Consider the following 13,250-nt stretch of genomic DNA (forward strand, 5'->3'; position numbering starts at 1 on the left):
AACAGATAAAATGGTATTATACTCTTCTTCTATGGGTTGGTAGTAATTTCCACTTAGTCAAATGTTTTAAAATAATAATGAATGCCCTGGGAGGGAATACAGTAGGATAGGTGGAATAGCAGCTGATGTGTTGGTTCATCACATTTCATTTTTACACCTGTTGAAGTGGCTTATGTGGCTTTTGTCTTTAACAGAGACATTCCTATGTCTGTAACCATGTTTCTTTTCATAGATGTGTTTCCATCAGGACTATAGTTAGCTGTTTATTTTTGAAACATATGCTCCATTGAATTCTCTAAAAGAATAGTAGTGGAATATTTTTATGCCCAGTTATTTTCATAATACATGCCTTAAATCAGCAAATGTATGTTATTTGTCCATTGCTTTCTATATTAGGTGAGATACTATCATTATTTTTCCAATTAATAGAAGTATATAAGATATAAATTGCTTATTAGTATGCAGTTTGAAAATTTTAGATTATTAAACAAAGCACAGATGCTAAAAGTCAGGGTGGGAAAAAAGGAAAGAGAACAGCATTTTAGAAAAAGACCCCTAAGCGGCTTTTCTGGAGCTAACATCTGTAGTTCTATGGAAGGCATAGGAATGGGCATAGAGGAAATAGACAAAATAACAGATATTGGCATGGGTGAAGATAAGAAAGAAAGTATAATTCAGCCAAAGAGTGAGAGAGAGAGAAATATATTTCTGTAGAACTCTGCTCATTTCCTGAACACTATATTTTTGAAGTTTTATGTCTCCCTTTCAAAGGGAACATTTTCTCTTCGGGAAAGTTGTTAATTCATAGGACTTTAAAAATCACAGAAAGTAATTAACAAAAGGTTCTGCTGGGTGCCAAAATATTTTTAACCCTAGGATGATCTAGGTTGAATATCAACTAGTTTAAGTATGTGATTCAGCCTCTTCGTAAGGATGAAGAAGATTATAGTACTATGATGGGGAGTTGGGATGATTTTTGTTACACACAAATAACACAGGAAGGAAAAACAAAAAATATGAAAATGGCTATTGTGATATAATACATATTTGGATGGGCTTCCCAGGTAGCCCTAGGGGTAAAGAACCCACCTACAAATGGAGGAGACGTGAGACACAGTTTGATCCCTGGGTCAGGAAGATCTTCTGGAGGAAGACATGGCAACCATTCCATTATTCTTCCCTGGAAAATTCCATGAACCAAGGAGCATGGCAGGCTAGAGTCCATGGGGTCACAAAGAGTTAGACAAGACTAAAGCAACTTAGCGCACACACACGTATTTGGAAAGTACCTCGTTTGGACACTAATACAGAGTAGAGACTTAAAATAATTAGCCTTTGTTACAAACAATTGTTTCCTTTCTTTGGGATTAAAATATTCAAAGTTTTGGTTTTCTTAATCATAGCAGGATTTTAAAATATTGCATAAGAAAATAAACTAAACAAAACAATCCGATGTTACTCAATTGAATGTGGTCCACAATAACACCACCATAATTTTGTTTTTTAAGATATAAGTCCATTAAAATTGATGTACTTTTTAAATTAATAAATCACAATTCCAATATCTAAAGGTAACAAAAACATATTAATAAATATATTAATATCTGCACCCCATGCTCATCACAGCATTATCCACAATAGCTAAGACGTGGAAACAACCTAAGAAGGATACACACACACACACACACACAAACACACACATTAGTATTTAGCCACAAAAAATGAGAAAATCCTGACACTGGAGACAACATGAATGAAACTTGAGGGCATTACACCAAGTGAAATAAGTTAGACAGAGAAAGACAGATACTGTATGATCTCACTTACATGTGGAATCTAAACAAATAGACAAGCTCATAGAAAAAAAGAGATCATATTTGCAGTTGCCCTTAGGGGTTAGGGATGGAGGAATTGGATGAAGATGGTCAAAAGGCACAAACTTCCAGGTATAAGATAAAGGAGAACAAGGAATGTAATGTACAGCATGATGATTATTGTTATCACCACTGTATGATATATATGTAAATTGCTGAGAATAAATTGTAAAAGTTCTCAGCATAAGGAAATGTATATATATATATACATGCATATATACTTTTTTGGTATCTGTATGAGATGGTTAACATTAGCTTAATGTATTGTGGTTATCATTTCACAATATATGTGAGATTAAATCATTATGCTATGCAACCTAAACTTAAATAGTGTCAATTATGTGTCAGTAAAGCTGGAGAAAAAAATAAAAGAAAAATTCAACAGCAGAAATAAAAATTAATATTTAAGCAAGTATTCTTTTCAGTAGAACATATTCTTGTGTACTGAAAATATTCTAAGATTTATAAAATCAGTGATTCTTCAGTAAAGATTCTTAATATGAAATAATTTCCATATGCCATTTTATTTTCTTTTAGGTGAATCTTTTTTTCCTATTAAATATTGTACGTGTTCTTATCACCAAGTTAAAAGTTACTCACCAAGCAGAATCCAATCTGTACATGAAAGCTGTGAGAGCTACGCTTATCCTGGTGCCGTTGCTTGGCATTGAATTTGTGCTGATTCCATGGCGACCTGAAGGAAAGATTGCAGAAGAGATATATGATTACATCATAAACATCCTCATGCACTATCAGGTATGGTGTTCTTGCATCAGGAAGGCACCTTGTGATGTTCGGATGTAAATTTACATGTAGCGTTGGCTTCATTTTTGACTACCTATACAGCAAATTGATTACTAAAAAATGTACCTTTTCTATTTGGAATCAGATAATTCTATTTTTCTTTTACAGGGTCTCTTGGTATCTACAATTTTCTGCTTCTTTAATGGAGAGGTATGGTGACTGATTTTATTCCTTTTATCATTTTGTGTTTGTAATCCATTTTTTTCCTTTAAAAAAGAGACAGAATTATAAATCCCCTAGGAATAAGTATTTTAAATTCCATCTCTGTCAGAAAAAAGAAGCGTAGAGGCTCTTTGAATATATGCAATTCTTCTTCCCAAAAGTTCAGGGCAAATTAGAGTTGAGGTTAGGGCAAATTCAGACTCACTTTAAAATATTCTGTCAATGACTGTTATTCATCTAGTCTTTCAACTTACCTTTTGAACTAATCCTACTAATTCTGGAATTGGTCCTAGGCAGTGTTAGACTATCCTTATCTTCATTGAACATACACTCTAATGGGAAATAAAATTGCCTCATTTTAATTTTCCCTCTTTCTCTGTTGGCCTTGTCCACACTGTGGTCTTTGGAAACATTTTTATGTCGAATAAAAAAGATTTCTAAAAATTTAAACCCAGTTATGCACAGAAGAGTGGCAGCAGATTAGGAAACATAATCGAGGTCTCTAATTCATAACATGGCAATGTGATCTGAGATATTTCAGGATTTTTATCCAAGGCTTTCCTAATTGGAAAGTTTCAGGCATTTTAGAAATTGGTACCACATTTCTTATGCATGTGAATAGAACTATATAGCTCAGTGGTTTGGGCTATATTGCTTTAGCTCTTTATATGTTTTTAATCTACTTGACAGTGTTAACCTATTGGAGGAGCTTGGCAAAATTCAGCAAAGTTTAGAAATTCAGACAGCAAATGATAAGACTTACACACTTGTAACTGTGAAACTTATCACAAAGCTTCAGACTGGCAATACATGGAACCAGTTAACATAACTTTATAGGAATCATTTCTATGCAACTAATCAATGTCAGAAATCATGTACATGTCATGAAAAACTATAAAATATTTATGTGATACTTTACTTAGCACATAATTTCATATTTTATTTCTTAATTTTAAATATAGATTTTATTATACATATATATTTATTTATAATGGCATATAGAAGTATCAAACGTATTTAAGTGGTCTCTTCATGATTCTTCTGCTGTGTAGAGGACAAGGGTGACTTTTTCTGAAGTAAGAAGTAGAGACAGAAAATGCAATTAGGAAGAATAGATACATTGTTTTGATAATAAAATTCAAATAGTATTTATTGTGTAACTATAAATTTATTATTATATAAACTGAATTAGACAATCCAATTTCTGCCTATATAGGATTTTACAATTAAATATAGGTAAGAAAACTACAGTATGACATAAAACATGTATGAACTAAGAAAGATATACCTTTGCATCTGCAGGAGCGAATTTTATTTTTATAATGGACATTTTTTTAAGTACAAATCATAATCATTAGTAAAATATTTAGTGATGGAAGGCAGTGTAGAATAAAGGCACTGACATAATAGTGCGTTTAAACCCAAAGATGCCACTTTGCTCCTGGCTGTAACATCATGGGAAATACTCTGAACCCCAAGGAGTCCCAGTGTGTATTTCTATTCAAAGGATATAAAAGCAAGCTCCTAACACAAATCTCAGAGGGATAAATGTAAACTAGGACTATAAAGTTTTTAGCACCATGCTCCAACCTCAGTAGATAGTACATTAAAGATTCCTTATTAGGTCTGTCAAATCACTCATTTATAAAAATATATATATAAAGGGGTTCATTACTCATATTGGAATCAAATCTCAAATTGACCTTTATATTTAGAAAGAGTGCTCAGGGAATATTTAAACTAATGCATAACTCTCTAACTGCACTTTATCTACGTAAGCAATAGAGACACAGGCCTTGATATTTTGCCATGTCTGAAAATTTTGGCATTAGAAAATTATAATAATATAAAATTTTTGAGCCAAGTTGTTACCAAATCCTTTAGCTCCCCACAACATCTCCAATATCTGTCCCCCTTTCTTCATCTCTAGATATAATACCTGCTTGTGTATGATTCATTTCTCATCTTAAGAAATACTATAACCCTTCTTTTTTTGTCTCTTTGCCTCTAGTTTTTCCCTTTCTCTTAACACAAGGCATGCTGTCAAATTCATTTTGTGTGGTTCCAACTATGTCATATACTTCTTAAAATCATTTGGCAAAACCAATACGATATTGTAAAGTAATTAGCCTCCAATTAAAATAAATAAATTTATATTTTAAAAAAAGAAAAAAAATCACTTGCTCAGGCTTAATTTCCTTCTTGCTTTCCACATTAGGTCAAACAGCTTGTCTTTGTCTTAACATCTCTATTTACGTTTTTATTCTCACATTTTATTTTTATTTCTCAGCCAAAATATTCTTATTTGAATTTGTCACTAGTTAAATAATGTGGCTTGACAAGTCCTCAGATTGCTTTCATCTCAAGTCCACTCAATCAAAAAAATGTGCACCATTAGCATACACTAGGGACTCTGGTCATTGGGAGGGCCCTCATCAGACATGGAAATGTACAGATGTTGGAGTTGGAGGTGTGCTTGAATATTCTCGTTTATGCTTACTGACTCAATATAAAGAAAATCATCTGTGTCTTATGTTAAATTAACACCAAAGTCATTATATGGGCTTCCCAGGTGGCGCTAGTAGTAAAAAAAAAAACACGCCTGCCAATGCAGGAGACATAAGAGACGCAAGTTCCATCCCTGTGTCTGGGAAGATCCCCTGGAGGAGGCATGGCAACCCACTTCAGTATTTTTGCCTGGAGAATTCCATGGACAGAGGAGCCTGGAGGGCTATGGTCCGTACAGTCACAAAAGAGTCAGACACAACTGAAGCGACTTAGCACACATGGCCAAAGTAACTGTATACGGCCTACCTAGCTCTGGTCCCTAGCACCAAACAGAAGGAAGAGTAATTAAACTTCAAATTTAGAAGAGAGGGATCTAAATACAAAAAAAGTGGAGTGATGACATTCCTAATATTTTTTTTTTCACATGCAAATTCCTATTTTTTTTTTAAATGCTCATCCCATTTGTAATTTTCCGTTCAACATGTTCTTCCCGCTGGGTGAAAAGCTACATGAGGACTAAAAACTCTGTTCTTCTTTTATTTTTTTCCCCAGAATGTAGCTATTAAGCTACATATCTGTCATATGGTAATCACTTAATAAAGTGAGTGCTACTGATGTTGTTGATGATGATTTATTATATTTCCTGTATCCCTAACTTCTTTTTCTTTTATCTCTTTTCTCATCTCCAATTATCTCATTCTGTTAATAAAATGTTGATACAGAACTAAATGTTGCTCATGCCAGCTTGTGAGAATGGGGATTAATTACTTAACAGCTAGACATTCATGTGCATTTTAGCTTCAAAGAGAAAGCATAGAAAGTAAAATAAATTTTTCTGTAGTCTGTACTAAAGAACAAAGTAATTACAATCATTTCCTAATATAAAGATGGTTTACTCAATTTCATATTTTAATTAAGAAAAGAAAGCAATATTATTTACCCATTAATATCAGTGATTTTTTTAAAGAAAAGCTTTTGTATATAATTAATTTTGTTGTACTATTAGACATATTATCTTCATTTGATTTAATTAACTGCTCTTGCCCTTTCTGTTTCTTTCTGTTTAATAGGTTCAAGCAATTCTGAGAAGAAACTGGAATCAATATAAAATCCAATTTGGAAACAACTTTTCCCACTCAGATACTCTCCGTAGTGCATCTTACACGGTTTCAACAATCAGCGATGGTACAGGTTACAGTCACGACTGTCTAAGTGAACACTTAAATGGAAAAAGCATCCACGATACTGACAACGTGGTCATAAAACCCGAAAAGTTATACGATTGATAATAGAGGGTGTACTGCTGAACTATTTTTTGCCACTCCTAACTCAAGGATTTGGATCCATGACTTTACAACCACAAGACTTCAGTATTAGATGAATTATTTGAAGGTGACAAAGAAAACGCTCATGAATTCAGTAGGGTGTTGATAAATGTTTCGCACTAGCTCCATGGGGGAAAATTGTCTCGATCTATGATTTTTTCCAGTTTTTAGGTTGTAAATACTCCCACCATGACTGATTTCCAGCTATCAACTTAACATCACTGCATGTGGAACTGGGTAAAGATGAGCACATTCTATTCCTGTGGGTTGGTTTGAGCCACCTCCAGGACACTACTGCATAAATCCACAAATACTTATAAAAGTTCACAGACACGGCGGGCACAGTTCCACCCCTATTGCCTAAAGAGGCCTAGTGAAGGCTTATAGATTTGGAGGGAAAATGACCTTTCATTGGATTTGAAAATCTTTTCCCCAAGTTCATTGCTGCAGTTGATTTTTTACCCAGAAAATGTTCTAGCTCTTTTGTTTTTATTTTTTAAAGTGAACCTGATAATTAATTATTCCTCTTTGCTTACTGTTTTCTCCCCCAGGAAAAATATTGAGCAGAATTGCTGTTGGCTACTTATTTGCTGATTCATCACAGTTATACCCTTTGTCATATGCATTTTTAAGACTTGATGAATAATATATATGACATGCAATCCTGCTTTGGTATTATTAGGGAGACATCTTGGTTGATACTACAAAACATGTTGTCAACTACTTTCCTATATTAGTACACATATGGGAAGGAATTCATGTCCATGTACCTGTAAATAGAAACCTTGCCCCTTCCATTTCTACTATATGGACAAATTAGCAATTATTTTACATGAAGGAAATCAATGAAGGGTTTATTATTTCCTCAAAAGTTTGTAAAAAATTGTGAAAAATGAGCTTGTAAATACTCTTTCATTCTATTTTATAGCCTCAAATATATACAATCTACATAATTTTTAAAAACAAATGCTTAATGTAACAAAGTGTGCATGCTAATATCTGATACTGTCTCTGGGCTAATTTTATAATAAAATAGAATCTGGAATTCTATATTTGTTAAATATTTTAAAGACAACCAGATGTCAGCATCAGAAGTTTGAGAACTAGGTTTGAGAAATATCTATGATAAGATATAAAATATTTATTTAAATATCCCTCAAGGCCATTGTTTTATTGAATATTTTTGCTTTGGTGATTCAAATCTTAATAATACGTATGTTTGACATATTTTTCCTTTTATTTTGACGATGAATTTTCATTCTAATCCAGAAAATTTAAATGACTTCTGTAACAAATGCCTGTTTGTTACTCTTTTGGTTTTTATCCCATTAAAAATATTACTTTTCTGACTTACTATAAGATGATATATAGTTTTGGAAATACTCCAGGCTGTTTTTTAAAACTAGACAAATACATATCATATACAATGTTTTAATATTTTAATAGAGATAGTATATATGATAATACAATACAGTATTGGAACATTTATGGAATAATGAAATTAAGATGGAAAAAATCTTCCCTAATGAATTAAAGTGATATTGAAATGGGATTCATTTTCCCTAATGTCATTTTCCACTGAAATTTTTGAAATTCATAAGTCAATTTTGGCAGGAGAATTCATTATTTTTCTTTTTTGTGTGTGGTGTGTCAATCTGCTTAAAATAGAGTAGACTAATGACTTAGTCATCACAGGTTTTTTCTTAAGCTGTAAAATGGTAAGTTCAGAAGGCCTCTGAAGTTGTCCAGGAAAATCATCTAAATTAATAAGAATTCACTTATTAAAAGGACTGATAAATAGATTTATGATTTACCTATACACAGGTAAAAGCTGTATTGTTAGTCTCAGATTTATGGATTTCAAAATAAGTTGTCATAAAAAGATATGCAGGCTGTTCTGGTCTTTCTAATGCTAAATTATATAATTCCTTTAAATAAACTTACTTTTAGCTATTATTCAAAGACACAGATTCAAGTCCTTTGCTGGCACTGTTTATATGTTTCAGCATTCTACCAGACAAACTATCAAGTCTCAACCATAAATGACAATAGAAAATGTCAAATTATCCGCAAGAGTCATATTAAAAATACATTGTAACTTTCAAGTATTTTTACTGTGCTTTTATCATATTCAGTTTAGATCAGATTTCCTTTTTGGCCAGGATTTATCTATTGTACCACCTTTAGGCGTAGACAGTCCATGATTAATGAGTGTTAGTTTTGTACCCATATATTTTTGGAAGTAATATTTTTAAATATTAGACTTCTCTAAAGCTGAAGTACTAATAATTAAGATCTCCTTTGTATTTTACTCATGAAGAAAAAGTAAAACATATAATTTTTAAAAACAAACTGCTTTGGTATCTAAAAGCTTACTGGGGAATTTCTAACTTTTAAAATGTAAATCTGCTACTTTTCTGCAAGTACTTGCGAAAGTCATTTTAATTTTTTAAAAATTCTGGTCTGTCATTTTTTTAAATTCTAAATTTATTTACTGTGTTTATTCATAGAATATACATTCTGGCATTTAGTGTTTGTTCCTATGTAATTCAATGTACATAGTAGTGGTAGCTGTAGTGCTGTATTTATTGCTTGATAACTTTTTTACAATGTGAACTTATTTTAATTTTCACTTGGCTTTAATATGCTAATAAAAACTATCATTTCTTTTATTTCTAAAACATACCCAAGATATTCTTTTCAATTAACTCATGTTATGCCTACTTAATGTATATCTCTATATTTTGATTGTATGAAAATATTAAAGGTATGAGCTAAAGTTGATTTTCACTCATGCTTACTGCAGTGCTGAATAATTTAAATTATAATGATTTTTAATTCTTTATAGCAACCACTGAAACACTTACAATTGATGAGTATATCTCAATCACCCTCTTTGAAGTCTTTCATAATGCTATAAATCATTCTATACATTATACATTATACATTCTATTACAAATCATCAATTTGTTTTGTAAGCTAGAAAATTCTAAACAAACTGCAATGTATACAAATTCCTTCTAAGACTGAAAGAAAGGAAAAGATGCCCAGGGATAAGAAAATGCAGAGATTTGTCTCCTTTCTCTAAAGAACTATTTCTCTAAAGTTCTTTCTCTAAACTATTTAAGTGTACAGCTCACTCATTTCCAGGTGTCCTTCGTGTATTGTGTTAGTGTTGTGGCCACAGTCAGTTTTAGTACATTCTCATGACCTCAGGAGTTCACCACCTGTCCTTCGCCATCACCTCTAGCATCCCGTCCCTGCTGTCACCTGAGCCCTAAGAACACAAACCTACTTTCTTTCTCAGTAGACTTCCCTATTCTGGACTTTCCCATGAGTGGGATTATATGGAATATGCTGTTTTGTGACTGACTGCTTTCATCTGTAATTGTTTCAAGGTTCATCATGTTTTAAATTGTCTCATCATTACATTCCTTTCTTTGCCTGAATTATTAAATTGTATGGATTTACCAAATTTTGTTTATTCATCTGTGTTGATGGACATTTGTGTTTTTCTGATTTTTTGGCTATTATGAATAATGCTATTACAAATACTTATGTAAATTTTACTTGGTTATATTTCCAGAAGTAAAAATGTTGGGTCATATATTAAGCAGTCTGAGGTCTATCAGTCTGCTTTTCAAATCAACTGGATAATTTCATATTCCCATTGGCAATATTTGAGGGTTCCTCTTTCTCCACGTACTTCCCAATACTTGTTATTATCTGTCTTTTCTCGGAGAAGGCAATGGCACCCCACTCCAGTACTCTTGCCTGGAAAATCCCATGGGCGCAGGAGCCTGGTGGGCTGCAGTCCATGGGGTCGCGAAGAGTCAGACACGACTGAGCGACTTCACTTTCACTTTTCACTTTCATGCATTGGAGAAGGAAATGGCAACCCACTCCAGTGTTCTTGCCTGGAGAATCCCAGGGACGGGGAAGCCTGGTTGGCTGCCGTCTATGGAGTCGCACAGAGTCAAACACGACTGAAGCGACTTAGCAGCAGCAGTCTTTTCTACTTTATTCTTCCTCAGTTCAGTTCAGTTCAGTCACTCACTTGTGTCCGACTCTGCAACCCCATGAATTGCAGCACGCCAGGCCTCCCTGTGCATCACCAACTCCTGGAGTTCACTCAGACTCACGTCCATTGAGTCGGTGATGCCATCCAGCCATCTCATCCTCTGTCGTCCCCTTCTCCTCTTGCCCCTAATCCCTCCCAGCATCAGGGTCTTTTCCAATGAGTCAACTCTTCACATGAGGTGGCCAAAGTACTGGAGTTTCAGCTTTAGCATCATTCCTTCCAAAGAACACTCAGGGCTGATCTCCTTCAGAATGGACTGCTTGGATCTCCTTGCAGTCCAAGGGACTCTCAAGAGTCTTCTCCAACACCACAGTTCAAAAGCATCAATTCTTTGGCACTCAGCTTTCTTCACAATCCAACTCTCACATCCATACATGACCACTGGAAAAACCATAGCCTTGACTAGATGGACCTTTGTTGGCAAAGTAATGTCTCTGCTTTTGAATATGCTATCTAGGTTGGTCATAACTTTCCTTCCAAGGAGTAAGCGTCTTTTAATTTCATGGCTGCAGTCAACATCTGCAGTGATTTTGGAGCCCCTCAAAATAAAGTCTGACACTGTTTCCACTGTTTCCCCATCTATTTCCCTTGAAGTAGTGGGACCAGATGCCATGATCTTCCTTTTCTGAATGTTGAGCTTTAAATAAACTTTTTCACTCTCCACTTTCACTGTCATCAAAAGGCTTTTTAGTTCCTCTTCACTTTCTGCCATAAGGGTGGTGTCATCTGCATATCTGAGGTTATTGATATTTCTCCTAGAGAGTGTGAAATGGTATCCTGTGGTTTTAATTTGCATTTATTTGATGGCTAATGATGTTGAACACCATTTCATATTTTTCTTGCCCATTTGTATATTTTGGGGGGAGAAGCATTCAAACACCTTGTCCATTTTAAATTGGAATTTTTTCTTTTTATTATTGAATTAAAAGAGTTCTTCATGTATTCCAGATACAGGTCCCTATCAGATATACAATTGCAAAGCTTTTCTCTCATTCTGTGGGTCATATTTTCACTTTTTTAGTGGTGCTCTTCATAACACAGAAGTCTATAATCTATAATCTCAGTTATCTATTGCTTCTTTTGGTTCTTGGGCTTTCATTTTCTTATCTAAAACTCCTTTGCCAAATTGAAGATCATAAAGATCTACTTCGTTTCTTCAAAGGGATTTATAGTTTTTGATCTTATATTTAGGTCTTTGGTCCATTTTAAGTTAATTTTTGTATACCATGTGAGTTGTTGTTCAGTCGCTAAGTCATGTCTGACTCTATGTGACCCCATGGACTGCACCATGCCAGGCTCCTCTGTCCTCTGCTATCTCCCAGATTTTGCTCAAATTCATGTTCACTGAATCCATGATGGTATCCAACAGTCTCATCCTCTGTCAGCCTCTTCCCCTCCTGACCTCAATCTCTCCCAGCATCAGGGTCTTTTCCAAGGAGTCTGCTCTTTCCATCAGATGGCCAAAGTATTGGGGCTTCAGATATCAGTCCTTCAGTGAATATTCAAGATTGATTTCCTTTAGGATTTCCTGGTTTGATCTCCTTGCAGTCCAGTGGACTCTCAAGAGTCTTCAACATCGCAATTCAAAAGCATTAATTCTTTGGTATTCACCCTTCTTTATGGTCCAACTCCCACATACATGACTAATGGAAAAACCATAGCTTTGACTAGATGGACCTTTGTTGGCAAAGTGATGTCTCTGATTTTTAATACAATGTTTAAGTTTATGAAAGATTTCCTTCCAAGGAGCAAACATCTTTTAATTTCATGGCCGCAGTCAACATCGACAGTGATTTTGGAGCCCAAGAAAAAAAATCTGCCACTGCTTCACTTTTCTCCATGTGCCATGAAGTGATGGTACTGGATGCCATGATCTTAGTTTTCTAAATGTTGAATTTCAAGCCAGTTTTTTCATTCTCCTCTTTCACTCTTATCAAGAGGCTCTTTAGTTCCTCTTCACTTTCTGACATCAGAGTGGTATCATCTGCATATTTGTGGTTGTTGATATTTCTCCGGGCAATTTTGATTCCAGCCTGTGGTTCATCCAGTCTGGCATTTCGCATGATGTACTCTGCTTATCAGAGAAGGCAATGACACCCCACTCCAGTACTCTTGCCTGGAAAATCCCATGGACAGAGGAGCCTGGTAGGCTGTGGTCCATGGGGTCGCGAAGAGTCAAACACAACTGAGCGACTTCACTTTCACTTTTCACTTTCATGCATTGGAGAAGGAAATGGCAACCCACTCCAGTGTTCTTGCCTGGAGAATCCCAGGGATTGGGGAGCCTGGTGGGCTGCCGTCTATGGGGTTGCACAGAGTCGGACACTACTGAAGTGACTTAGCAGCAGCAGCAGCAACTCTGCCTATAAGTTAAATAAGTAGGGTGACAATATATAGGCTTTCCCAATTCTTTCCCAATTTTGAACCCAGTCAGTTGTTCCATGTAAAGTTTGAACCATTATTTCTTGACCTGCATTAAGGTTTCTCAAGAGACAA

The 13,250-nt window shown here is 34.6% G+C and overlaps 1 protein-coding gene and 1 long non-coding RNA gene across 4 annotated transcripts in view; one reads left to right on the forward strand and one right to left on the reverse strand.

The window, feature by feature from the left end:
* Positions 1–9,457, forward strand: part of CALCRL (calcitonin receptor like receptor) — a 128,721-nt gene extending 119,264 nt beyond the window's left edge. Inside the window, exons 14-16 of one of the 2 annotated variants that reach the window (XM_024975202.2) lie at positions 2,412–2,630; positions 2,787–2,828; positions 6,419–9,452. In XM_024975202.2, coding sequence (XP_024830970.1) covers positions 2,412–2,630; positions 2,787–2,828; positions 6,419–6,634 — 477 coding nt within the window. In that variant the 3' untranslated portion in view covers positions 6,635–9,452. 2 annotated transcript variants of the gene reach the window in all.
* LOC132342942 (uncharacterized) overlaps positions 1–13,250 on the reverse strand; it is a 100,016-nt gene that overhangs the window by 49,584 nt on the left and 37,182 nt on the right. For both annotated transcript variants that reach the window (XR_009491494.1, XR_009491495.1), the window contains exon 2: positions 2,475–2,568. This is a non-coding gene — a long non-coding RNA (uncharacterized lncRNA). The remainder of the gene's footprint in view (positions 1–2,474; positions 2,569–13,250) is intronic.

The sequence above is a fragment of the Bos taurus genome, chromosome 2, assembly GCF_002263795.3.
Source record: "Bos taurus isolate L1 Dominette 01449 registration number 42190680 breed Hereford chromosome 2, ARS-UCD2.0, whole genome shotgun sequence".
In the NCBI taxonomy this organism is placed as follows: Eukaryota; Metazoa; Chordata; class Mammalia; order Artiodactyla; family Bovidae; genus Bos; species Bos taurus.